The sequence below is a fragment of the Lethenteron reissneri genome, chromosome 48 (assembly GCF_015708825.2).
Source record: "Lethenteron reissneri isolate LAM-NWPU_2019-01 chromosome 48, ASM1570882v1, whole genome shotgun sequence".
Classification (NCBI taxonomy): Eukaryota; Metazoa; Chordata; class Hyperoartia; order Petromyzontiformes; family Petromyzontidae; genus Lethenteron; species Lethenteron reissneri.
This window is the reverse complement of record NC_083826.1, coordinates 2696497-2722564: the sequence shown is the minus strand read 5'-3', so window position 1 is coordinate 2722564 and position 26068 is coordinate 2696497. Positions and strand designations below refer to the sequence as shown.

Genomic DNA, 26068 nt, shown 5'->3' with positions numbered 1-26068 from the left:
GAGTGAGTTAAATAAAAGCGTGTAAAAGTATCGCAATTTACCGCGATGGAATTTTTTCCAAGAAACAAACAAGGGAGGGACAGTTATTTTGCTGTGCCTTTTTACACCTGATGAAGGGAGCTTGTGTTGCCTCCGAAACGTCGTGATTTATTATTTTATTTCTATTATTATTTACATGATTTTTATTATTTACTTATTTTCCCCTACGTGACTTTACCGAAAAAACCTAAGAGTATAAGGGAGGGCAGGCTGCAGCATTCTTGGAGGTCCTTCCTCAAGTGTCTCCCTCTCAGAGCCACCGTTGGGGCTCGGCCCCACCGCACATCTCGCAGTCCGACAGACACTGCGAGGCTGTAAGACTCCCCACGCTCTCGCCGAGATTGAAAGGGGGACAAGGTTTAAAATGCCTTTGTGGCAGCTGTCAAATTATTTGCGAAGCTGTCCTACCGCCTTTGCGAGAGAAGAGGGGATCTACGTGTGCGCTCTCGCCGTGCAGCTGAAGGGGATCCTGGAATTTAATTTTGAGAGTTCGTGGGGCGTACGAGTGTGTTTTCAGTTGCCTGTGCCCCAAGCACCCATGACCTGCAGCTGTAGCGCTGCACATGGGATGAATGCTGCCATGCATGAGTTGCACACCCAGATGGAAGAACATTTGTGTTGTTTTACATGGAATAATATTTTTCATGAACTCAACATGGGCGAGTTTGAGTTGCAGCCGTGGCTAACTTCAGTGGCAAGTGATATCTGAACTGCTCCTGGGCACTCCTTTCATCAATCAGCACTGGAAAGACGAGGCCTTCATCTAGCGGCGGATTGACAAAAGTGAGCTTTCGGATCTATTCTATTACCTGTTGCCCTGTATGTACATGAACACAAAGCGTTGTCAGCCATACACTCGATTTCTGGCAGAGTCAGGCCCTTCGCAACCTTGCTGCTTGCTTGCTTACGGCAGTCCATCGATAACGAAGATAACGTTGCTTCCATTGTGTGTTGGTAAATGACTTTGCTAGTGGCTATCGCTGCTGGCGATGATGCCACTGCAGGGAGCTATGAAGCCCGATCCTGGAGCCGCGTATCCTGCCGCAGCTGGGACGTGTAAGGCCTGGGACTGGTGGCTGGGATGCTTCAGGTCAAGCATGTTTGTGTCCGCGCTGTCCACGCACTATCCGCATGCTGGGTGGGTTGTTCTTCAATGTGTTTGACCCCTGTGCCGCATATGGAGCGCCATAGTAGGCGGTCGGCTGCAGCTGCCTCAAGGTCACTTGGCTTGATGTCGCATCTCGTTCGTGTCCACTTCAGTTTTGACCACGTGGTCTTCTGCTGGTTGCCGTGAGTTGTCCATGGAGCTCCTGACGAGATGGGGCCACACCTCGCTATCAGTTAATTTAGTTCAAGTTCACTTATTAGGTGTAGCCCTGTGAGCCATTCGGTTCTTGAATCGGGTGCAACCGCAACTAACAAAAAAACAAAAACATGAACAAAAAAACATCTTAAAGTGACTATGCGATTATGTGCAAACAGAAAATCCAAGAAACGACAGCAAAATATTGCAGAAAAAGCACCGTACACCAACGCTGTGTGCAAAAATCCCAGTGGGATGCAAGTCAAACAACAACAACCACAAGACAACTTAGATTAAAGCCATCAGTCTAAGTCTGTACTACAACAAACAAACATGGCCAAACCAAAAAACTTTTCGAAAATCACCTAAATAAAGCCATGAAAGCAATGAAACAGTGATCATAGGAACTGTGACCGAATTTTCACAATAAACGACGTCAACAACAACATGTACCACTAAACTCTGCAGCCATAGCTGGCTGCATGAGTCACTCCACAACAATTAGCGTGCCCCTTCCGTGCCGCTTCCGGTGGGATGATAGCGCCGTAAAACTGACACCACCAACAACACCGCCAGGTTCAATATCGCGCGTGCTGCGCTCGCCTCGATTGAATTCGACTCTTTAACCGTGAACCGAGCCTGCGACGAGGCAGCGGGTGTGTGATCACACGTGGAGGCCGGAGGGCGATGAGCAGGGTTCTTGTATCAAAGGACAGAAGCCCCCACTCCACCCCGCCGCGTGAGCGAGACGTGGTTTCAAGTTTCTAGGAGCAGCCCAGGAATAACAAACAACAACAAAAAACCTGCAATTAGAGCATTGCGATGATTACAAAGCGCGGTAATGAAATGTCCGGCGTGCTCGGAGCCACGCTCGGTATTTGTGCAGACGTGGCGTGCTGCCGTGTTTGTTTCCTGGCGCCACCGAACCGGGCAGTAGTACAGCACGCAGGCTTCACGGAGAGGGCATTCGTTTGTAATTAATCGGGTCACGAGCGGGAGGGATAGTGGTTGGCATCCCGCCGCTACAAACCCATCGACCCGAGTTGAACTCCTTGCCACGGCTACGCAAAGTGGTGGTGGCTACGTCTCGACCGATCATGTCTTCCACCGGTTCCACAAAGACGAGCATTGTGTGTTTGCGGTCAAGAACTCCTCCGCAAGACTGTCATTGAATTGTGTTGTAATGTATAAATAACGCCCGTTATACAAGAGCCTATTGAGACCAGAAGTGTACTTATTTCAAAAGAACACTTGCGTTTAATGGGCATGACAAAACAGCCGAGAAAATGACGGTGTGTAATGAAACAATGGCAATGATACCATTTGAATATTTTTAAACGCACAAATAAAAATTAAATACGAAGTGGCGGTCGCTAGAGCACGGATCTCTTGTCCTCCCGAGATCATGGATCCCATTCTTGGTCGCCACCCAGGATCTTGCTCTTTGCTCGGTCGATCGATCCCAAAACTTTGACGGAATTAATTCAATTTTGATTTAAAGCTTTCATGACTGCAGGGACTCATATTCTTGGTTCTTTCGGTAAAGTCACGTAGAAGGGAAACAATAAAAGAATAAAAAATATAAAACAATAAAACAATAACATTTTCTTGCTGTGGTTTTCACACCTGATGATGATTGCTTGCGTTGCAGTCGAAACGTCGTGAGAATTGTATTCTTTTTTATTGTTTTATATTTTTTCTTATTTTATTGTTTCCATTCTACGTGACTTTACCGAAGGAATTAATTCATTTGAATTTTATATCCAACATCGCAGCCTTTTGTAACGATCGGTGATTTTTTTTTTTAAACAAATGTGGCTTTTTATTGAACGCAACTTAAATGGCTCACGCCTGTGGAACATTAGACAACGCTCAAGGTCAGAGTCGTTTGAGAAAGAATGCAGGTAAAATATACAAGCAAACTGTTTCTGAATTCCTGCAGTCACGAAAGCTTCAAATCAGGATCCAAACTGTTTCTATTTTGAATTCCATTCTTTAAATGTTTTCGCATGCTGAAAATTATATGACGGGTGCATGGTTTGTGACGCTCTGGCTTGAGTGCTGATTATAGGCAGCGGGAGGCAGCATGCGGTGCGAAACTTGAGACGAGGCCTTCAGGGTAACGACAGCAAATTATCCTGGCGAACATCTATATAAATAAAGACCTTAATCTGTATGTCTCAAAACCCCTCTGGGGTAATTGCCGACAAGGTAGAAAGCTGAAATTTGGTACATAGGTAGCTTTTATGACACAAACAACAGGAAATATCTGAAAGTCCGAGATTTTTCACTTGAAGGACCCAAATCTCGATTTTAAGTGCCCTGTAAACATGTTTGTGCGTGCCATTCAGAAACCGTTCAAAATATAAGATTTCTGGTTTTTTTAGAGAGCATTAAACAGCAAATAAAATTAATGCGATAATCATTCTATCTTTTATTGCTTTTGAGATATTTCGGATTCAATCGGGTTTGAACGAAAAAAGACGCATTTTATGATGTTCAAATCTAAATAATTCGAAGACGGTAAAAGATATGAGTATATTTTGCAAGCGCTGTCAATATCTGCTTCATATGTGGGACGTCGATGACTCTATCTGATCAAACTCAAGACGTTAAATCCGTCAAAATGTCTTCTTGATCAAGCGAGAGTCATAGAAAATTGCACAATCTCGCTGGCTGGAGCCAATTTCTCCATAATACCATTTCTATTGTCCTCCTTCAAATCCGCGACAGGGCTTTGCCGACCTTGCGATTACGAGACACGAGCTCCAACGACAACAGGAAAAGCACCAAGCGATTTCACTGAGTCAGAGCGAGGTATCTACATCAATCAATCGAGCCGCACTACGCTGGATTTTCTTTCGAGTAGATCCGTGAAGGGACGAGGGGCTCCCACCCCTCGCCGTGGCCACAACCGTCCCACGTTCGCCGCGCCGAAGGGTATCACTCGGCAGTGGGAACCGATCGGAGAATCGTAGCGCTCGCATGGCGCAGGATGGGGCGTTGTTTATTGGTGGGAATGTGTTCGAAGGGTGTAACGGGCGAAAACATTACATTTTCTTTGTCACGCCATGGTTACGAGAGAGAAAAAAAATCAATGACTGCCTGTCTCGAGACGCAGGCTCGGTGCGACGGCTGACGCTCGCTTCTTTATTGCAGCGCCGCGGGGTGACGGCGCAGCCGTTTCGCCCCGCGGATGCGCGAGGCACCCCCCACCCCACACCGACCGTCTTGAGTCATCGTCGTAAAGAGGTGAAGATCGATCGACACGCACGCGTGCTCGCTGCCCCTCGCGGCGGTGGTCGTCCGCACGGCGAGAGAAACTTGGGAATTGGGGACCGGAACAAGACGGGATGCCCAAGAGACAGATTACCCGCCACGCGAACCCCTCGCACCCATCAATGACTTCCCCACCCCTCCCACCCCCACCCAGCCCCACCCCCTCCCCCCCACCCCCCAGCCCCTCCCACCCCCCCCCCCTCACCCTCCCCACCCCCCCCAGCCCCTCCCCACCCTCCCCACCCACCCCTCCCCACCCTCCCCTCTCCACCCAGCCCCACCCCTCCCATTTTTGGATGCACGACGGACGGACGGACACAATAATCCTCTGCGGGCTGGTGTAACCAGGAGGTTCCTACCAGTATTATTGGAGTCATTTGCCGGTGTGCGTATTATATACAGCACACAGTTTCAGCTGCATAGAATAGAAGGTTTTGGTGAACGTGCTTGCCGAATGATGAGACATTGTTGATTGTCATTGTCAGGCGTGGCGATGGTTACACCTTCAAACCAGAATGTGTAGGTGGGGTCGATGCACCACAGGGAAATGCCAAATCCACTTGGATACAAGAGTGGCCAGGACATGGCAGCACCGCGAGAAGGATCGTGAGCCCATCTGTGCGGATCACTGAGTGGCAAGGCCGTAGCCATGGAGTCAACATTGGGGGGGGACCAAATCTTCCAGGGGGTCTGGTGGTTCCCCCTTCCCCCCAGAAAAAAAATCTAAACTTTTAAACGAATTTCCTGCCATTTTCTGCCTAAAATATTACAAAATTCACTAACACATAGCATGGACTTTTTATTTATTTTTTACAATAATGTCTAAGAGTGTATTGTATTACATTGCTCTGTTTTTTTCTTTTTTACCTTTTCTCGTTTCATTGTATCTAATGGCAGAGATTAGGGATTAATACAGTACAACCATAACCACAATCATATAAACATAAATCTATTTTAAAGCAACATATTGGGGGGGACATTTTGAGCATATTTGAATATTGGGGAGGATGTGTCCCCCCCCCCCCCCAATATATATTATAATTACAGCCTTGCTGAGTGGTATTCCCCCATATACGAGAAGTTTTTTTCTTTCTTTCAAAGTACTCCAGTTTCTTCTCACGTGCAAAACGCTCATTCGTTTGCCTTATTTGTGTTAACCGGGTGAGAACTCGAGACACCAGAATCGTCTCATTCTTATTCTTAGGTTTTTTTCGGTAAAGTCACGTAGGTAAAAAAATTAAATTAATAAAAGTAAAATAAAATAAAAACCACGACGTTTCGGAGGCAACACAAGCTTCCGTCTTCAGGTGGAACCGTCACAGCCCGACAGCTGTATCAAGTAAATGAGAGATTACAGTAGATACCACCGAAAAAACCTAAGAATATGAATCCTTGCAGTCACGAAAGCTTCAAATCTAGAATTGTTTCATTCTTCATTGGTGACGTGGATCGTCAAAATGGCGAGGCAATAATTTGTGATGAGTGGAATTTGGCAGGGCCCTCCAGAAGAAGAGGATCTGTGAGTCCATCCTCGTTTGTTCATGATAAAGGAATTACACTGGTCAACACACTTTTTCTGGCATAAGGTATTCCAACGGTTTTGAAGGTAATTTTGGGGTGCTGATTCCAAATCTGGCATCAGTTTTTGTCCATCACATCAGGTTTTTGAGATATCAAATATTGCATTTTCAATTAAAACTGCAGAAGAAAAATATTAAATAAATGTGGATATCTACATAAAATGATATTATAAACACACTATCCTAAAAATTACAGCACCATATTTTAACACTAAAGCAGTCACTGACTCGCAACAACTTGCAATCATAAGTGACAGAGTTAATTTCGGGTAAAATCAATGAAAATGGGGTATGCCGATAGCATAAAATGAGATGTGATAGAGCAAATCTGAGATCAGATTTGGAATCAGCACCCTGAAATTAGTCTAAAACAGCTGCAAAAGTCCAGGCCAGAAAAAAATGTTCTTTTTTTTTGTTGACCAGTGTTCTTGTTTAAAATTGAGCTGCCCTGCAAAAAGTCGCAAGACTCCTTTTCATCGTCGCTTTTGAACCAGGTCTTGAGTTTCTAAATTGCCCTTGTAAAACACTGCCCCCCGGAGCGATCTTGCGCGGGGATTTATTTCAGAAAGGCACGCGGTGGACAAGTGTACGAGAGTGCAAGGAGGGGGTGGGGTGTGGGGGTAGACCGCGTGTCCAACTGTAGGCCAGCGTCCCGCAAACACGAGGAGGAAGGGACCCCCGTGAGCGGGGCAGGTCCTGGCCAGCCACCGGGACCTCGCCGTCAAAGTCTCCGGCTCCGCTCTGCTGCCTCCCAGGCTGCCGGCAAACCATTGCCCTCTGTCCGCGAGACCCACGGTATTCGGAAGCGGCGTGAAGGCGGCGCACATGAATAACAAACAAAAAAAACTCGCAGTGATGGAGCTGACATTTACACGAGAGCTTTGGCGCTGCGGGCTAAGCACGACGGCACGGGCAGGGCCCAGCAAGAAGTGATTGAGTTGCTTTCATTAAATAATCAAGCCAGAGTCAAAAGTGAATTGCTGCTCAAGTTAGCACTGAGGCATTGCCGCTCGTTTCTTGTATCCAGCATTTGCGTTCCACGGTGAGCAATCCCTGTTTCCTGTGGTGGAAGTGAGTCTATCAGTAGTACAACCACTTGACTTTACCACAATATAATGAACAAAGTTCATGAACAAAGTTCATTATATTGACCCTGGAGGGACGATGGGCTGAGTCGACCCCAAAGCAGGCCGTGGAACTCGCAACCTTCTGACCGCGAGCCACTCGCTCTGCCGCTGACCCACCTGGCAAGATATTTAATCTTGATTTGAAGCTTTCGTGACTGCAAGAATCCATACTTTTTAGTTATTTCGGTAAAGTCACTTTGGTAGAAAATCAAATAAATCCACGACGTTGCGCCCGAAACGTCGTGATTTATTTTATTCTATACCAAACGTGACTTTACCGAAAGAACCAAAGAGTAAGATATTTAATCACAAATATTATTTGATTTACAGTCATTTACACCACTGTTGAGTGAAGGCCTCCCCATACCGTGTAGATCACGGGGGTTGTGTGACCGTGCTTTGCTGTGCTGGTCAGTGCGGTTTGCTGAAGGCCTGGCAATTTGGCATTTTGCCCAATGAAAAGCCTCCACGTTCAGAAAATTACTCGTACATTTCACACATAGTTAAAGGCGATGGTCGTTGTATGCTATTCCCGTGCCACGTATGGATTGCCTCTGTGTAAGGTTTACACGTCTTTATACTTCACACCTGCACACTTTGGGGAATTCGCGCAGGAGAAATTAGAGAGATCTTAGAATTAAATAAATATAATGAGACAATAGAAGACTGCAATGTTCAACCAGATGCCTTTCATTGCATTTTTTTACATCTGACGCTTTAACACAATGAGACAGGTACTGCTGCTATATTCGTTTCAACTCGGAAATGTCATTTTTAACATTTAGAAGCTTTTATTATTACAATTGAATGTCACCAAAATAGGGTGAGATGTGAAATGCCATACGTCCGTGCCATGGTGCCATACGAAGCGTTCCACCAAGTGTAGCCTTCATTGACAACAATCAAAAGATCAGTTTGAAAAAAACAATGATAATACACATTTAAAATTCCGAAGCAACTGAATTAATTTAATACGAACGAATAAAAAAAATAATGTGGCACGCACATAATATTTATTTTTGTCACAGGTTTGTGAATGCAATTGGATGTGGTTACAGTGAACTAATGAACGTGGTTCCTCTTCTTGGTTCTTTCGGTAAAGTCACGTAGAAGGGAAGTAATAAAATATTAAAAATAAAACATAATAAAATAAAATAATTCTCACGACGTTTCGGCTACAACGCAAGCAGCCGTCTTCAGGTGAAGAATGAGACAATGCCAAGCTAGGAGCTTATATATAAGCTGCGTTGAAATTGAACGTGGTTCCATTTTGACAACCGCAGCTTTATCTTCTTGGTTCTTTCGTTAAAGTCACGTAGAAGGAAAATAATAAAATAATTAAAATAAAACAATAAAATAGTTCTCAGAATTAGTATTTTATTATGTTATTTTTATTACTTTATTATTATTTCCCTTCTACGTGACTTTACCGAAAGAACCAAGAAGATGAATCCCTGCAGTCACGAAAGCTTTAAATCGAAATTTAACCGCAGCTTTGTCTGGGATTCACTCCACGTTGAGCAGACGCCGAGCCCGACTCTCGTTCACCCGAGCAAATCCAGCACGCGCTGCTGCTGTTTCTTGCTGTTTGTTGCTGGTGTTGTGCAACACTCGGGGGACTCCGCGGAGCTTGAGCACCTTGGCATATCCCCCAGGGCAGGCTCCCAGCCGAGAATAGACGACGATCGAGCGTGGGTTTTCTCTGAGTACGTGCTTAGAATTCTAACAAAGACAAAGATCCCCCATAAGGGGGCGACAGACTGTTGGGGCAAGTGCTGTTTAGCGAGCAGCTATGAAGGTTGGCACCGCGCACGAGGTGGTGGGTGGGTCAGCGCCACGCCCGGCCGCCTTTGTCTCCCCAGTGGCGAGGCCCAGTTCAGATAATTGCCAGTGGTGTTGGCCGTGAGCGGGAATTGAACTCGGGTGGCCTGGGTTCGGAGTGCAGTGCACTGACCGCTCCCGCACACACTTTGAATTCTTCCCACGTACATTCGCTCATGAATGGAATCGGCCAAACAATCCCTAAGCGTGATGCTCGTGAAAAAAACCCAATAGGTGACGCTTGCTGAGGCTATTAAAAAAAAGAAATTTTACTATCGTTCGTGTTATCATCACAACTGTGTTGAGTGTATGACAGGCTGAACGCACACAGGCAATGTCGGATGTCGTATTGGGAGAACATTCAAACACAAAATTGGGCCTTCGTAAAGTTGAGCAACACCGCCACCTCGTGGACGTAACAAGTGCACAATGTTGCTGTGCACAATAATACAAACACATTCCTGCGGAGGGAGCTGGTAGGAACGTTGGGTTGCTCGGTCAATGGCCAGGGTCAACGGCGGCGTGGTGTATTCCGCAAATATGCCCGACTGTGAGGGCGGGCACAAGCCGGCGTGAGTAGGTTAAACGTTGAGTTTTATAAGGGCACCACAGGGTGACCAGCCCCTCCCACCCCTCACCCAGCCCCACCCTCCCCACCCAGCCCCTCCCCACCCTCCCCACCCAGCCCCTCCCCACCCTCCCCTCCCCACCCAGCCCCACCCTCCCCTCCCCACCCAGCCCCTCCCTCCCCACCCAGCCCCTCCCCACCCTCCCCTCTCTACCCAGCCCCACCCCTCCCATTTTTGGATGCACGACGGACGGACGGACACAATAATCCCCTGTGGGCTGGTGTAACCAGGAGGTTCCTACCAGTATTAGTTGAAAACGTCGTGGGCTTTCGCGACCAATATGAAACATAAGAGGTTGTTGGGTTAGATCGCGTAAATATAAATGCGTCGTTAAACCCTCCACCACCCGACACAGCCAATTAGCAAGGTTTGTCACGGACACAAAACGTGCCAATTCGTTACGAGTTCAGCACACCGGTGTGTTGGAGAGTAAACCCACCACAACATTTACAATTGGAGAGTAAATCTGGCTATGTTCAATTGAGCTGAGAGTAAACCCACAACATTTACAATTCGAATACAAATTGTAAATGTTGTGGGTTTACTTTACAACACACCGGTGTTGCTGTACTAATAACGAACTGGCACGTTTTGTATACGTGACAACCCTTACTAATTGGCTGTGTCGGGTGGTGGAGGGTTTAACGACACATTTTATATTTACACGATCTAACCCACAAACCTCTATTATGCACATTAATAATTGGCACTGCCATACCTGTCAACCCATACGCTTTACTCATATTCTTGTCCAGGGAAATTGAGTTTTAAGATCCATACGGCGTACAGCCGTTTCAATCCGGGCAACATTTAAAAATAAATATCTATTTGTTTGTGTTTCTCCCTTGTGATGGGACTTTGTAGAATGAACGTTGAGATGTATAAGGGCACGGGGTTGTTGTGAGTGACCTCTGAAAATGTGGTGTTCTAATGAAGAAAAACCTCGTCATGTTATTGGCTTTCCCGTGAAGGTGATATAACTGGCTTATCTACCAATGGTAAACATTTAAAAAAATGAAACAAAGCACTCAAATGCCGTCTCCATGACCCTCAAGTCCACATTACACACCTTATTTGACACTGCCAAAAGCCGTGACCTGCTACATTTTCACAGCGCAACCTCACGTCGTGACATCGTCTCATTACAGCCACGGGCGCCTTTTTCACCGCCCTGAATGGGTTTCAAATGTCGTGGCCAAAATGCGAAGCGAATCACAACGAATGAAGGGAAATCTATCACTCGAACGCCTTCACAGCCGCCCCGAGACTTCCCCGAGGCACAGATGTGAACAACTAAAAATGTTATCTTCATTAGGCAATTCACGTTGAAAGAATAATTATAATTAACTTTTTTAAACGCAAAAAAAACTACTTGCAGAATTTTTTTTATTAGAAAAATAATTTCTCATCTCCAGCTGCTTGATGGGGCGGTGCCCTAACGTCCCTTAGTGTACGAACCGCGCATTTGATCAGTCTTGTATCTGTACAACGGCGCCGCCGCTGATGACTGCTGTGTAGCAAACGCTGCCCCCTCGCGAACGCACGTGGGCACAAGAACAACCGCCACTTCAATCATTCTCTTGTGCTGCATAGCTGCATAGCAGCAGCAGCGGTAATATTGGTCAGGAGCTTAAAGAGCAACGTCGAAAGTCTGCTGCTCGCCACGACGAGATGGCTTCAGCAAAGAGAGAGAGATATCGTGTCGTTTTGCTGTTCCTCCTCCAATAAAGCCACGCAGAAAACATTGATTTACAAAAAAAAAGATATTTATAACGCGCTAGATTTTGCAGACAAGTCAAACACTCGGAGGAGCTAAGCCAAGCTCAGGGCTCCTCGAACGCCTGACCCAAACAAGATAGATAGAGACCTTGAGATGTTTCTTAAAGGTCAAGAGTGCGTTCGATGTTACAGATGTGCAAATGGATGGAGAGTTCCACACCGAGGAGACGACAGCAGAGAACCGTCGATCATGGGGACCGTCGGCTCCATTTAATGTGGCCCGATAATAGAAACACGTTTAAGAGGATGAAGTTTCAGGCAATGACCCTTCAGCAGAGCAAAGGAGAGGTCATAACATCGGCTGATTTATATTTGGAGATTTCGCTCTACGTTTGTGTTGCTGTGCGAAAACTGATTATTTCAATTCAATACACGGGTATTTTTTTTGCGTAACAATATTTTAATTGATTCATTGATACATGTATGACATTCCGACTGTGTTTACATATATGTTTAATTAAATAATAAAATAACGGCATCGACCGGAAAATCCCTTGAGATGGAACATGTTGCTTGCCAGGGCATCCAGGACATTAATTGACACACACGCGGCAGACACGCAGAAGGCACGTGTGCTAACACGCGTGTATTTGTATCCCGGTGCACGTCTTGAGTATGTGTGCGTACGTGCGTTCTCGTCTCCAGCCCTCTTCCCTCCCCCCCCCCTCCGCCCCCCCCCCGGCTTGTGTGGCATTCAGAAACACGAGGCTTGCTCACGCTCGCGCTAACCCGGGCCGCCGTGCCAGAAATCACCGTTACCCAGCGGCCTCCATCACCCAGCGGCCCCCATCACCCAGCGGGGGAGCCGGGATCAAGCGGGATACATTTATGGAGGCGTCTGGGAACGGAGAACCTGAGCGGACGAACAAGAACACAGAAATGCAGGAGCTTTACGGATGAAAATATTTAAAATCTTGCTGACTTATAATCGGCTGATATGTATGGGTCTCAGGTGGGTTCTTGAGAGAATTCCCTGACTGACTGACTGGTTTCTCGTGGGGTCTCTAGGCACCAGGCTCAGCCTTGTCGGAATGGGGTGTTGTGAATTTCATCTTTCCAACCGTGAGTTTTGAGCACCCAGTACCACACCCCCCCCCGCCCCCCCTCATCACCATAACCCTAGGAAAGTGTGTGCTTCTTGACTCTGCATCAATGAAGTCTCAATCTTTTCATAGGGGACCTGCCCTGTGACCCTAAACAGCAGCATGAGGGCAACCACGTGGGGGGAGTGAGAACGATGAGAGCGGAGCGCACCCTGGGAGAGATGTAGACCTGGAAGGGCTTGAGCTTCAGGACGATGGCCATCTGCCCGGACAAGTCGGGCGGGCGACCCGCAGGCTGCAAACGCAGCCGGCGCAGCACGTGGCCCAGGAAGAGAAAAATCTCAGCCTTGGCCAGACTCTCGCCCAAGCACACGCGCTTGCCCGCGCCGAACGGCAGCAGCAGCGACGCGGGGTTACGCCTCTCCAGAGGCTCGCCCAGGAAGCGCTCTGGACGATGGACAACATTGGGGGGGGGGGGGGCATCGTCACGACCGTCATTGCCACGGCCAGCGTTGTCAGTGTCGTCGTCGACATGAGCTGCGTTTGGCATCGTTGTCACAGCCACCGTGGTGACCACTGGTGGAGGTGTTGTCTGGTCGTCATCACAATTCTCATAAGCACTACGTGCGTAGGCTTGGGAGTGGTGGCCACGTGTTTTGTAATCCAGCAATGTTGAGGTGTTGTCTGGTCGTCATCACAATCCTCACCATCAGTACTACGTGCGTAGGCTTGGGGGGTGGTGGCCACGTGTTTTGTAATCCAGCAATGTGGAGGTGTTGTCTGGTCGTCATCACAATTCTCACCATCAGTACTACGTGCGTAGGCTTGGGGGTGGTGGCCACGTGTTTTGTAATCCAGCAATGTGGAGGTGTTGTCTGGTCGTCATCACAATTCTCACAAGCACTACGTGCATAGGCTTGGGAGTGGTGGCCACGTGTCCTGTAATCCAGCAATGTGGAGGCGAGGGTTGATAATTTGCACTTGTTTGTGAAGCTCACAAAGGTTTTGGGGCTGTGAACAAGTTGATGGTACACCAATGGATTCTCGAATCTTGAGTGGAGCTCTGATATGTTTTTCTTTCGTACGCATTGTGTTTCTCTTTCCGCATACAGCACCCACACTCATTAATGGAACTGGGCAAACATCCCAATTCAGGAGCATTGTGGTAAAGTCTGGAGGCTAAAGTTGAAACTTTCCATCGCCGCCTTGTGAGCTGTGTTTGATGCGTCCTCTCTCACCTGGCTGGAAGACCGAGGGATTGTCCCAGTAAGAGTGGTCTCGATGAGCCGCCCACAGATTTGCGATGACCGTCGACCCTTTGCAGATGAAGAACCCTCCGACACTGCACCAGGGCAAAGCAATGAACACCGTTGAATTTCGTTTATTTAGCGCCACGATTTGCACATTGTGTCCGTAATAACATAAACATGTTATTTTTTAATATAACTCTACGTTTTCCACCTGGGCTTCTGTTTCAGAAGCACGCTCATTGACGCAAAGACATCAAACAAAAACAGAAAAATGCGCCAAGAAGCGCGGAAGAGATGCAAGGCTGTGAAATGAATGAGCTCACTGTGCATTTTGCGTAGGAAATCACTGTGACTTGACTTTAAAATAGAAAATATTTTTTTAAGTACGCTTATAACGCAGTCAAGATTGTAGTCAAGTTAATTTTGTGGGTGGAAAAATTCAGTGTCAATCGAGTATGTGAACGTGGTTCTGAGGCGGTGGTCATCATTAACATTACAGCTTAAAGGTCTATTATAAAGGTTTTTGGGTTAGATCGCGTAAGCATAAATGTGTCGTAACCCTCCACCACCCGACACAGCCAGTAAGGTGTCACGTAAACAAAACGCGCTAATTAGTTACGAAGGTGCTGCAAAAGCCATGATACTCTCAGAAATTTGAGGAATTTGTCGCCAGCGATTGCCACTGGCAATGCATCAATTATTACCAACTAAGTATGGCAACTTGCTATGATAATGACGCAAAGTGGTGGAGTTCTGTCTAGGCAGGGAGCATGAAGTTTGTCAAATAGTACTGTAATGTGTGTTGATGAATGACAATTGGTCTACAGAGCACACGACCCAGGGTGGTCACGTAACCTCTGCCTGTGATCTAAAGCTGCCACCCCAGTTGCCTTTCCAGGGGGCAGCTGCAGTCGGCAGAAGACGGCCACTTCCTGCCTGCGATGATTGCATTGAAATCTCCATCGCGTACCGTGGCCTTTAACACCATCCTGTGCCATTCTGTGCCATTCACAGCCACCGGTGGATGGATGAAAAGACTCTTTGGTTCTTTCGGTAAAGTCACGTAGAAAGAGAAAATAATAAATTAAATAACAGCATACGACGTTTCGATTGCAACACAAGCAATCATCATCAGGTATAAATGAAAGAGAAAACAAACCTAGTATACTAGGAAATGTAATGCAATACAACACAGAGAGTCGGATAACATAAGAGTCAACACCATACCTGGTTGATTACGTTCTTCCTGAGAATGATAAATTTGAGAGAGAGATAAAACACAGAACCGGAGACATATAGACAGACATATAAGCAGATAGAGATAACACAGAGACACATAGAGAGAGACACACACACATAGGCACACAGAGAAACCACGCCTCTGTGTCGGGGCCTTAAATAGAGAGAGGGGGGATAGAGAAATTAGCATGTCAATGAGTGGCACGGAGCCTACGCAACAACAAAAAATGAGGGGAGACAGAAAAAAAGAAAACACACTAAATCAAATAAACCGAGCAAAATTTCGAAATGTAATGCAATGCAACACAGAGAGTCGGTTAATACACAATTAACGCATAGCCTGGTTGATTACGTTCTTCCAAAGATTGCTAAATTAGAAGTTAAGTGTGAAATTTGAAAGACACATACACGAAAACAGAAACACAAGCAGAGGGGGACAACTTGCTTGTGTTGCAATCGAAACGTCGTATGCTATTATTTAATTTATAATTGTATTTTTATACGTTACTTTACCGAAAGAACCAACGAGTAATTCCTGCAGTCACGAAAGCTCCAAATTAAGTTTGGATGAAACGAGTCGGACGCGTGGCGGAAGGAACTCACGTGGAGTCCCGCAGGGCACGGTGTGGAATCGCGAGCGGAGCCACGGGGCACAGACGCAGGATCTCCTTGATCGTCGCGTCGAGGTACAGAAGCTTGTCGCGGTCCGCCAGGCTCGGGCCCAAACCCGGCTGCAGCTTCTGCTCCATCTCCTCGTAGATCTGGTCTTGGACCTTGCGTGCGTGCGTGCGTGCGTGCGCATAAAATACATATCTATATGTGTGCTATATTCTTAGGGTTTTTTTCGGTAAAGTCAATGTAGGTAAAAAAATTTAAGTTAATAAAAGTAAAATAAAAATAAAATAAAAATCACGACGTTTCGGAGGCAACACAAGCTTCCGTCTTCAGGTGGAACCGTCACAGCACGATAGCTGTATCACTGGTTGTTTTTAATTTAATTTTTTTTACCTACGTGACTTTACCGAAAAAACCTAAGAATATGAATCCTTGCAGTCACGAAAGCTTCAAATCTAGAATATATGTGTGCTGTTGGTCACAAGCTGGTGGTGGATTGCTATGGTGGGGACTGAATCGGTTTATTTTGTAGGACAAAACCACTGTTGGAATCGCACAGCCTCGTAAATTGCTCACTTTACTGACCACAGGTGAGCGATGACGGTGAGGATGTACGAGAAAACTTGGCAGCGAGCGACAAATGTGCACGTGCCCATCTGCCATAACAACCGCACCTCTGGATGGAGCACGAGGTAGGCCAGAGCCCATTCTATGAGCGTCGCCGTCGTCTCGACGCCAGCAATGAACGTGTCCATGATGGATAGGTGAACCCGCTCCTCCGTGAGGCTGCCCCCTCGTGCCTCTGACTCGTCCTCATTTCCCGAGTGCCGCCTCTCCTCCGGTCGTTGCGGCTGATCCTTTGACCTCCTTCTCGGCACCTCTGCGGAGTCGTCCGAGGCGCGCCCGTTCTTTCCATTTTGTGGCTTGGACTCTTCGGATAATTTGTACGTGAACTTGAGGAGGAAGTCGGTCATGTCACTGGACGGTGACGAGCTTGGCTTTGCCTACGAGAGTGAGTGACACACGAGGATAGGATCCAGTTCACAGCTCACATGTAATCCAGCCCCACTGCCAAGCTTCATCGGCAGTTCTAGTCCAGGCTCAGGGCATATCTCTCCAATGTTGCCTACAGCCGATCAGGTCCAACCCGAGGGAGCTGGTGATCAGGATGGTGACTTTGGTGTAAAGCTGCGAGGGTCGCCTAAAATACACAACAGGCTGGTGAATGAAGCCATTTCCACCAAGACGCATCGCACCATCATAGTAAGCATTTGGTACCCTGGCTCCTGAGATGCAGTGGCCATAGAGCCAGGCCTAGGCCTCTCGTGAAAGCTGAGCCTCTGACAAGGGGCAAGGGGATGGATGTAATCTTCTCTGCACCGTGACAGTGTGGGAATTCTTCTGGGCATCACTGTGGTGTGCTCGCATCCCCTAAAAACGTAAGGGATGGTGGTTTTTGTTTTACTCATTTTGGATCTGAAGGGGAAAATGAGTGGGGGGGAGTCATTGAAATGAGATTGCGGGTACCTTGTGCAGAAGTATCTGCCTCCACACGACCTCGTCCCTTTTGCGCACAGCCGCCATGAGGTCTCGCCAGGCCGGGTTTGGAAATAACTGACGAAGCAGTGGGGGGGGGGGGGGGGGGGGGGGGGGCAAATCCAGAATATTTCACTATGTTAATATGAGCGGTAAAATATGAACATTACACTACACAAGTCATTGCATTACACTGGTTGTTTTTATTATTTCCAGCAATGGACCAAACATAGCATGCAATAACATAACACTGAGAAATAGCATCGCAAATGGAATTACCTCTCCAGGTCAACACAATGAACATAAAGAGTTCGTTTCGGAGCAATTACGATTGTTCTGTTTTTTTTAAAATCCAGACCAGAACAGTGACCCAACACAGCTTTCCCGCATTAGCCAGAACATATTTATCGCAATTTCGCCTTCTTAATACCAAGCGCCTAGTTAATCTCCTGGATAATGATACAGATTTGCTGGGTAAAGACCAGATAGTCACGTGTTTGCTTTTTTTTACAATTTTATCACCAAAATTTGATGGAAGCTGCCATCTGCCAACACATGATTCTGCCCCCATTGCAAAAAACTACCAAACGGTAGCAATGTTGTATGTCCATGTGTTGAACTTCTGTCGCACCGTGCGGAGCCATCCGTGCTAATCGGAGGTGCGGGGGGAAATGTTCACACGACCCTGGTGTTGAAATTTGTACAAACGGTGCCAAACCGTGTTGCCATTTGCCCAGTTGGCAATTGACCTCGCGTTTCTACGTTTTGCCCGCATTGCCACCTCAAGCCACCGCGCGCCACCCATTGCCGCGCTCGTACCCGCAACACTGGGAAGCAGTCCAGGGCACGTATGGCGGGTGACCCCCACAGTCGAACGAGGCTGTCGAGGCAGCAGTGAATGTCCAGGAACTCCGTGTCGTGCTTGTCGTACTGTGGAGGGATGGTGACATGGTGACATGATCAGATCGAGCAGCATGGAATGCGTGTGCACTTTGTGGTGTGTGTGCAGTCGTCAGCACAGTGGTTAGCGCTCTGCTCTAGATGATACAGAAAATGTGGGTTCTTGATGGGCTACATCGGGGTTCTTTAACTGCTGGCCCATGGGCCAGATTTGTCACAATGGAACGGCCTACTGAATTGTGGCCCTCCGATAGGTCAGCGAAGTTGATAGTCCAGGGGTCGACTTCATGAATGTTGCTTCTTGCAGAATGAAGAAAGGATGGATGGAAGCGATGGTGAGGTGTGGTGGTATCAACGGTATGGGCTGTGATGAGTTAATGACACATCATTGTGAGTTGGTGTCTGACCCGAGCCTGGACAATCCTCAAGACTGACTCCTTCCAAACTGAGTAACATGTGTGATGCATGGATACCAATTCTGGAGAGATAAACGTGGCTGAGAATGCGTAGTTCTGGCCACAGCATCCTATCATGTGCCGTACTAACGTTAATGTACGCTCGTTTACATCAACTACCTCAAACGGTCCACGAGCTAATTGGGAATCTGTTTTATCCAACATGTTTTGGAAGAGACATGGTATGTTTGTACGTATATTGAACGAACGTGGAATTGATGTGAAGGTAACGACACCTTAGTTCCGAAGGCGATGGAGCAGATAACGTTGCAGACTCGCATCGAGATGTCAGTGTGGATGTCCGTCGGTCGTCCAATGTACTGGGTCAGGTCCTGAATCCGCACAACGCAGGATCAACATTGGGCACTGTCTCTCTCAACAAAGCAACGCAACCCCACGAGTTGGTCAACAGTCCGTGGGAGGGCATTTCACAGCAGTACGTTGGCGATCTCTTCAAGTGACATTGTTCACCCTCGGCCGCAGCGACTTCCGCTCACACCCCGTTGCAAAGTAATGTTTGTCACGTGACAGTCAGACTCAGATGTTTAATTCTCAGAGCTGGACATTGGCCAACTTTAGTTTAAAACCAAATTAAACAGTTTGCTTTTGTGCAGTCGTTGTTTCTCCGGGATGTGACCATCAACTGAGTGCATTTGACAACCCAGTTTATGAACGGGCAGCTGCCTTGATTTTAACTCAGGATCTATGATGTACCTGGCCACTTCTTGTAGAATATGTTAATCCAATACAATTTACAAATCTTTTTTTTTTTACCAATGTTACTTATTTGAGCAAAATTCTAATTGAATGATCAGTGTCTTGAGTAGGTAAAAAAATAAATACTTGTTGAATAATTTATAAATCTATCCAACACATTTTTCAATTCCTATTCATTCTAAAATAATAAACATCACTTGATGATCATCAATCATGATCAATCTACTACTGGGTGAAGACCTCCCAGAAGCCGTCACTATCCCTCACACTCCTGTGATAAAAAATCGCCTGCTGTATATTTGGAGTTTGCATGTTCTCCCCGTGGTCACGTGGATTTTTCTCCGGGTCCTCCAGTTTGCCCGTCCACACTTAGAAACGTGCGTTCAGAGTGTTTGGCCGCTATAAATGTCTACACGATGATAATCCACTTCTTTTCGATTTAAAGTTTTCGTGACTGCAGGGATCCATCTTCTTGGTTCTTTCGGTAAAGTCACGTAGAAGGGAAATAATAAAATAACAAAAATAAAACATAATAAAATAAAATTCTCACGACGTTTCGGCCACAACGCAAGCAGCCGTCCTCAGGTGAAGAACGCTGTCTTTCCGACAGCCCTGTTCTTCATCTGAGGACGGCTGCTTGCGTTGTGGCCGAAACGTCGTGAGAATTTTATTTTATTATGTTTTATTATTTTATTATTTCCCTTCTACGTGACTTTACCGAAAGAACCAAGAAGATAATCCACTTTGTTGCACTATCATCTGTGGCAGCCAGGTACGCTTCTGAAAAATAGCTACATAACTCAGTGGAGCCTTACCTGGTAAAATATAAATAGGTTTGTTTTGTCTTAATCACCCAGCCCGTGCTGCACATGAGCCCGATGCTCGTCGCTCCATCTCCATAGCAGACGTCCTCTCTGGAGCGTTCAACTCCACTGGCTACCATTCCGTTGTCGTTCTCGCACACCGCCCGCCGTGCCGAGCAAGGATGCGTCCTGCCCAAGTCCACTTGTGGCAGTAAATACGATGTATTTGTTCAACTGCATTCACGTATCCCTCTCTTTGCCTCTCAATGGAATCCCAAGCACTCTCCCTGTTTATTTGCCGCACATTTGTGGTTTACCTGGTTGAGTTGGGCTACGTACTGGGCATTTCTTACCTCAAGATTTTGCCACGCACTGCTGTTATAACACCTCCAGGAGCTGAGTAACATTGCCTCGTGTTCGCACTATGCTGTTTGCCTTGCAGTCTTCTGACTCCCATTAAAATTATGGTCGCGCTATTCGGCTGTGGTGAACCTAGGCACGATAACCTTATCCGTAGCGATTTTTGTTCCATCTTCATGATTGTCCCAACGTCGCTCCGAGCAAAAGGGCTCATTGTAAACTCAATTATAAGTCCAGTGTACGGGCCATTTCACCACGGCAGCAACCTATTATAACCAACACCTATTAATTATATATCCCCCGTATAGTCGATTCAGGCTGATGGGCGGAAGTGCCATTAGTGAGCAATTCTAAAGGACGTTGTAACGAGGTGTATTGCCTATTTATTTTCTCACTTAAATTCTCCCCAACGACACTCGAGACTAGTTTGTGTTACGCGTGACCCAGCTTTTGCGTGGAATATTTTATCACTTAAATTCTCCCCAACGACACTCGCGACTATTTTGTTGTTACGCATGACCCAGCTTTTGCACGGAATATTTTCTCACTTAAATTCTCCCCAACGACACTCGCGACTATTTTGTTGCTACGCGTGACCCAGCTTTTGCGTGGAATATTTTCTCACTTAAATTCTCCCCAACGACACTCGCGACTATTTTGTTGTTACGCGTGACCCAGCTTTTGCACCGAATATTTTGTCACTTAAATGCTCCCCAACGACACTCGCGACTATTTTGTTGTTACGCGTGACCCAGCTTTTGCACAAAACTCCCTCCCCACATCCGACAGAGTCCCCTGTGCCATTCAGCATGTGTGCGAACGAGCGAGCGAGCGAGCGTGCCGGGCAACTTAGCCATCGCTCTCTCACCTCCACCAATCTCCGCGCCTCGCCCTGCACGATCTCCTCCGTGCGCGCTGTCCCCACGCAGTGAAGGGCGCTGAGCGCGGCGCGCCGCTGCCTCCGCCACACGGCCGAGTAGTCGCCCAGCGCAATGTCCTTGCCGCCGCCGGTGATCTTGCCGCCTGCATGCAGGGCAGAGGTCGCAAACGGGTTTTGATTCCTTACCCGTACCCGGCCGCACCTGGGTCGCAAACAGGTACCCGTACCCGGCCGTACCCGTACCCGTACCCGGCAGCTAAATTGTGATTACATTTAGTTGTTTTCACTTTTTTTTTTTCACCTACGTGACTTTACCGAAAGAACCAAAGAGTATGGATCCTTGCGGTCACGAAAACTTCAAATCTAGAACAGTCACATTGTAATATTATTGTTATTATTTGTTCATGTTATTCACGTTTACTGTTTATTTATCTTGTAAATTCCTCGCCGACTCTCAAGACTCTTTGTCAAGAGGTTCGTGAACAAGAGATGAGTACCCGATTGCGACCTCTGGGATGAAGCCATGTTGCAAGCGCGGGAGGGTTGATTCTAGGAACTTGAATTGTGAGAAGAGACAAGACGTTGGGAAATGAGTGACAAACGGTGACTCACCAGTGACTCACGGCCTACCCGTACCCATACCCGGCCGCACCAGGGTCGCAAACGGCTATCGGGTAGGGTACGGGTATCGGGTACCCGGTTGCGACCTCTGATGCAGAGGCTCGCGCGCTCGATCTCCGTGCTCTGTGGTCGTTGGCAGTTGTTTCGTGTTCGTTTTTGTTTTGGGTTTTCTTAATCAAGAGGCGAGCGGTGGTCTCATTCGCAAGAGTGGGCTGGGTGGAGGGGGGGTTTGTCCCCAAATTTATAAAAGTAGTAACCCAAGTGCCAACAATGAAGCGGATAGAATTCCGAGCAACAATAACTACTCGATAAAACTCCAAAAAATAAGCAGCCAGATTAGAGTAAAATCAAGCATGTTCGAGAAAAAATATGTCATTGAAAACAATCGACGAAAATCAGCAGCATTGAATGAAATAAATGTCCCATAACAAAGGTTGTCTCCAAAAATCCCTTTTGTGTTGAACCTCACCGGCGTAGGTCTGTGGCCTTCCGGCGAAGTCGGCTGATTTCTTAATGAGCATCTCCTTGATGGACTCGACGTTGTTCAGCACAACGATGTCTTGGGAGGGGGGGGCGAGGGAGGGACGTTAAATTGCTGCATCATGTTAATTGGTTCTTTACCCTTCTATCTGGCAACAAAACTGACACCTTTGCTGCATCATGTTAACGTGCATACTCTGGCTTGCAGGACAACAACACCCATTGCATGTGATGAGACCCCCATACTCACAAACAATCGGTCGTAAATAGATTATTATTCCAGCAACGAATTGACAAGTCACATTCTCTTTGTTTCTTTCGGTAAAGTCAAGTAGGTTAAAATAATAGTAAAATAAAATAAAAAAGTGGAACAACTAAATTAATCACAATTTAGTTGTTTTAACTATTTTATTTTATTATTTTCACCCACGTGACTTTACCGAAAGAACCAAAGAGTATGGGACCTTGCAGTCACGAAAACTTCAAATCTAGAACAGTCACATTGTAATATTATTGTTATTATTTGTTCGTGTTATTCACGTTTACTGTTTATTTATCTTGTAAATTCCTCGTCGACTCTCAAGACTCTTTGTCAGGAGGTTCCTGAACAAGGGATGCATGGCCAAATTCCATGAATCAATGAGAGTTTGGCGCTCACGCGGAAAAAAATCCCACACGTGTGATGGACTCACGCTCACAGCTCGGCGCAGGATTTAAATACCCATTTATCTGCTGGCTCCAACCCCCACCTCTACCTTGACTCCTCTCGTACCTTCTCCGCCGACACGCAGGCAGTACACAGGACCGTACGTGCGCGCCAGCTGTGTCAGGTGAATGTGCAGATCCGTCCTGGCCATGTGCGCAACGTTTCCCAAGAAGGGCAATCCCGGAGGTCGTGGAGGAGAGGGCCATTCGGTCGCTCTGGGCTGGACGTACTGGAACACCCCCCATCTCCTCGCCAGCAACAGCAGAGACAGAAGCACAGTGATGGCTGCGCACAGGGCCAGCGGCACCAGCATGGGGGCGGCTCTCGGTCGCTCTTCTCAAGGCGGTGATGTCTCAACTCGCTCTTGGCGACGGTGGCGAGAGTCAACGGCCGTTGCGTTGTTGCGCTGTGACTCGCCTCCCACCAAATGCCCAATGTGCAATGTCCACCTCTGGGTGGAAAACAGGAGTTGAGCGCTTGTGACGTTGACTCTTTTTCTCCACAGCACTGTGTTAGTATTCCGACCGTGCGTTGCAAAATCGCACTCGTCTCAAATAAAACGATTGGCTCTGCGAGAGTGCGTTTATATTGCCTTCTGACATTCCAAAAAAAATTACACCCACGCTATTTTGTTTTCTTCATTTTGTTATCAATGCTCTGTCCGTGAAACGGGAACATTGCTCGGGGGGACGTTCTTCTATCTGCGTTCTCACTTGTTCCTTAAATTAAATTGTTATTTCTCCCTGCTGCAACTTAGCCGCATTTTGCAGCCAATTTTCCAGGAATCGACGAGTCGGAAGAGATATGATAGCACATGCTATTCTAAAACAAACTTGGCATTGTGGAAACTTTTAGTGTACCCTTTTACGTGCAGTCCCAGCAGTGATAACATGTCAGAACTTCCATGCAGCAGTAGCCTTGAGTCTATTTTAAAGTAAAAAAAAACGTTGAAAGAGGAGAAAAAAAATATATAGAATTTACATACGTGATGGATGTTGAAACATACTCCCAAGTGAAAAACAATCACGAACGCCATAGCCATACATATGCTTGGCGTGGCTGGGAGTCGTGTGACTTGGCGTGCACACTAAGGATGTAAAAAATTTGTGAAGATTAAGATAAAGCAGACACCCCATTCTTCTCATCCCTTGAAATAAAAGAATTCCTCACACTTAGAGTAAAAACAAGCATCCCGTATCTGCATTTCCCATAAATATGCTAAATTCCTCTTGATATGCAAATTCTTTTGTCAAGGCGCTCTTCCCCCTCCAACCCAGCTTAAATATACGCTCCAAGCGTGGTGGTGTTTCATTCAGACGCTGTCTCCCCGACAGACCTGGTCTTCACCTGAGGACGGCTGCTTGCGTTGTGGCCGAAACGTCGTGAGAATAATTTTATTATGTTTCATTTTTATTATTTTATTACTTCCCTTCTACGTGACTTTACCGAAAGAACCAAGAAGATGAATTCCTCACACCTTTTCACTCGACCTGGTCGTGTGCTGGGATAAAGCCACTCTCTGGTGTGAGATTTTGACAAAGCACTCAGCTCAGACAAAACGCGCCTTGTTTGAGTTGTTATTGATGCTCGCTGCACCCCGGACATTGTGTACACAGGTGAGAGACACGGAAGGGAGTCTTGACAAAAGGATTTCCCGGAAAACCGTGCCCAAGCGCAGGCCTCAGATTAGCACGGTTGGCTATGTACTGTGCATAAGAAGTTCAACATATACGTGCGTACGACCGGGAGGCTGTGGAGGTAACACACACGTAGGAGATGTATGACCCGGTCATTATGACGCTTTGTTTACCGTGACGGAAAACTCAAAATGGTTCTGAGATTTTTTAATGTTTTTTTTGTAAAGGAGTTAATTTAATGCCACCTATTATGATAACTGAAACATCCCAATGCAGAGCACAAACTCAGTATGCTTGGTCACGGAGCATTATGGGTAAAAGCAAATACATAATCTGATTCTGAAATACAGTATTAGTAGAATTCCATTGTGTCACTCCATTTTAAACAAAAATCTGCTTCATGCCAATGTCCTATTGGCTTTCCAGACAAATATCCAGCAGCATTCGTTTACGCAAGCAACCCCAGCACTGGTTTAAACCTTTGGGTCTCCTCAACATAATGAGGTTCATTAAATCAACGCTGATAGATTTTCAGATAGGATGAGAAGATCAGATGTCATTATTTGCAAGAGCTCTCCCAAAAAGGTCCTATAATTACCGTCAGTGTTTTACTTAATTTGGCGAGTTGTGAGAATTATTAACTGTGTTGGTTTGACTTCCGCGCGATGATCATTTATCTCCCTCTCTCTCTCTCCAGCAGGGGTCTGCGTGAAAGTACACCCCCAAGTGTGTGGACGAACAAGGTAACGTCAATGAACGGCAGCGCACATTTCGTGAGAAGCTTTCTTTTACGGAGATGGTCGCTACCACGGGGTGATTTCAGGGCTGCTTCCTTATCCTGCTTTTACCCGAATAGTCCGGAAATTAGCATATGTTTGGGTGGCAGGATTTTTATTTTTTTACAATATTGAGATCTGGTGGTATTGTGTCGAACTGCATGATGGTATACTGTACAGTTGTTCTGGAGCTAGGCTGAGAGGTGCGTCTGGGATTGGTCCATACGAAAGGTTCCAAATGGGACACTTTTATTCACGACTTAACTCAATTCTAAGAAAGCAATTGATGGGAGTGAGAAAATCAAAATGAACCCCAAGTGTGTGGCGGCCCCAAATCCCAGGACAAATAACCCGGGCACAGTCCAATGCTTTGCGTCCGTGCGAAATCAAGAGGCGCCCTGGATCTGCGAATCTCGTACTTTTTAAATCATTTATATTAAGTTCACTTGCTTGCACGACCGTGCAAATCTATCGGTCGTTTTTTAACCCACTT

General features: G+C 46.7%; 1 protein-coding gene across 1 annotated transcript; it reads right to left on the bottom strand.

The window, feature by feature from the left end:
* Nucleotides 1–12346: 12346 nt before the first annotated feature.
* Nucleotides 12347–23475, bottom strand: LOC133354699 (steroid 21-hydroxylase-like). The gene is made up of 11 exons (XM_061571752.1): nucleotides 23229–23475; nucleotides 22446–22535; nucleotides 21344–21498; nucleotides 18832–18927; nucleotides 18060–18170; nucleotides 17232–17318; nucleotides 16379–16708; nucleotides 15693–15862; nucleotides 13839–13942; nucleotides 12777–13047; nucleotides 12347–12410 (listed from the first exon to the last, which is right to left on the bottom strand). Exons 1-11 carry the CDS (start codon nucleotides 23473–23475, stop codon nucleotides 12347–12349), a joined length of 1725 nt encoding a protein of 574 aa, XP_061427736.1.
* Nucleotides 23476–26068: the final 2593 nt, after the last annotated feature.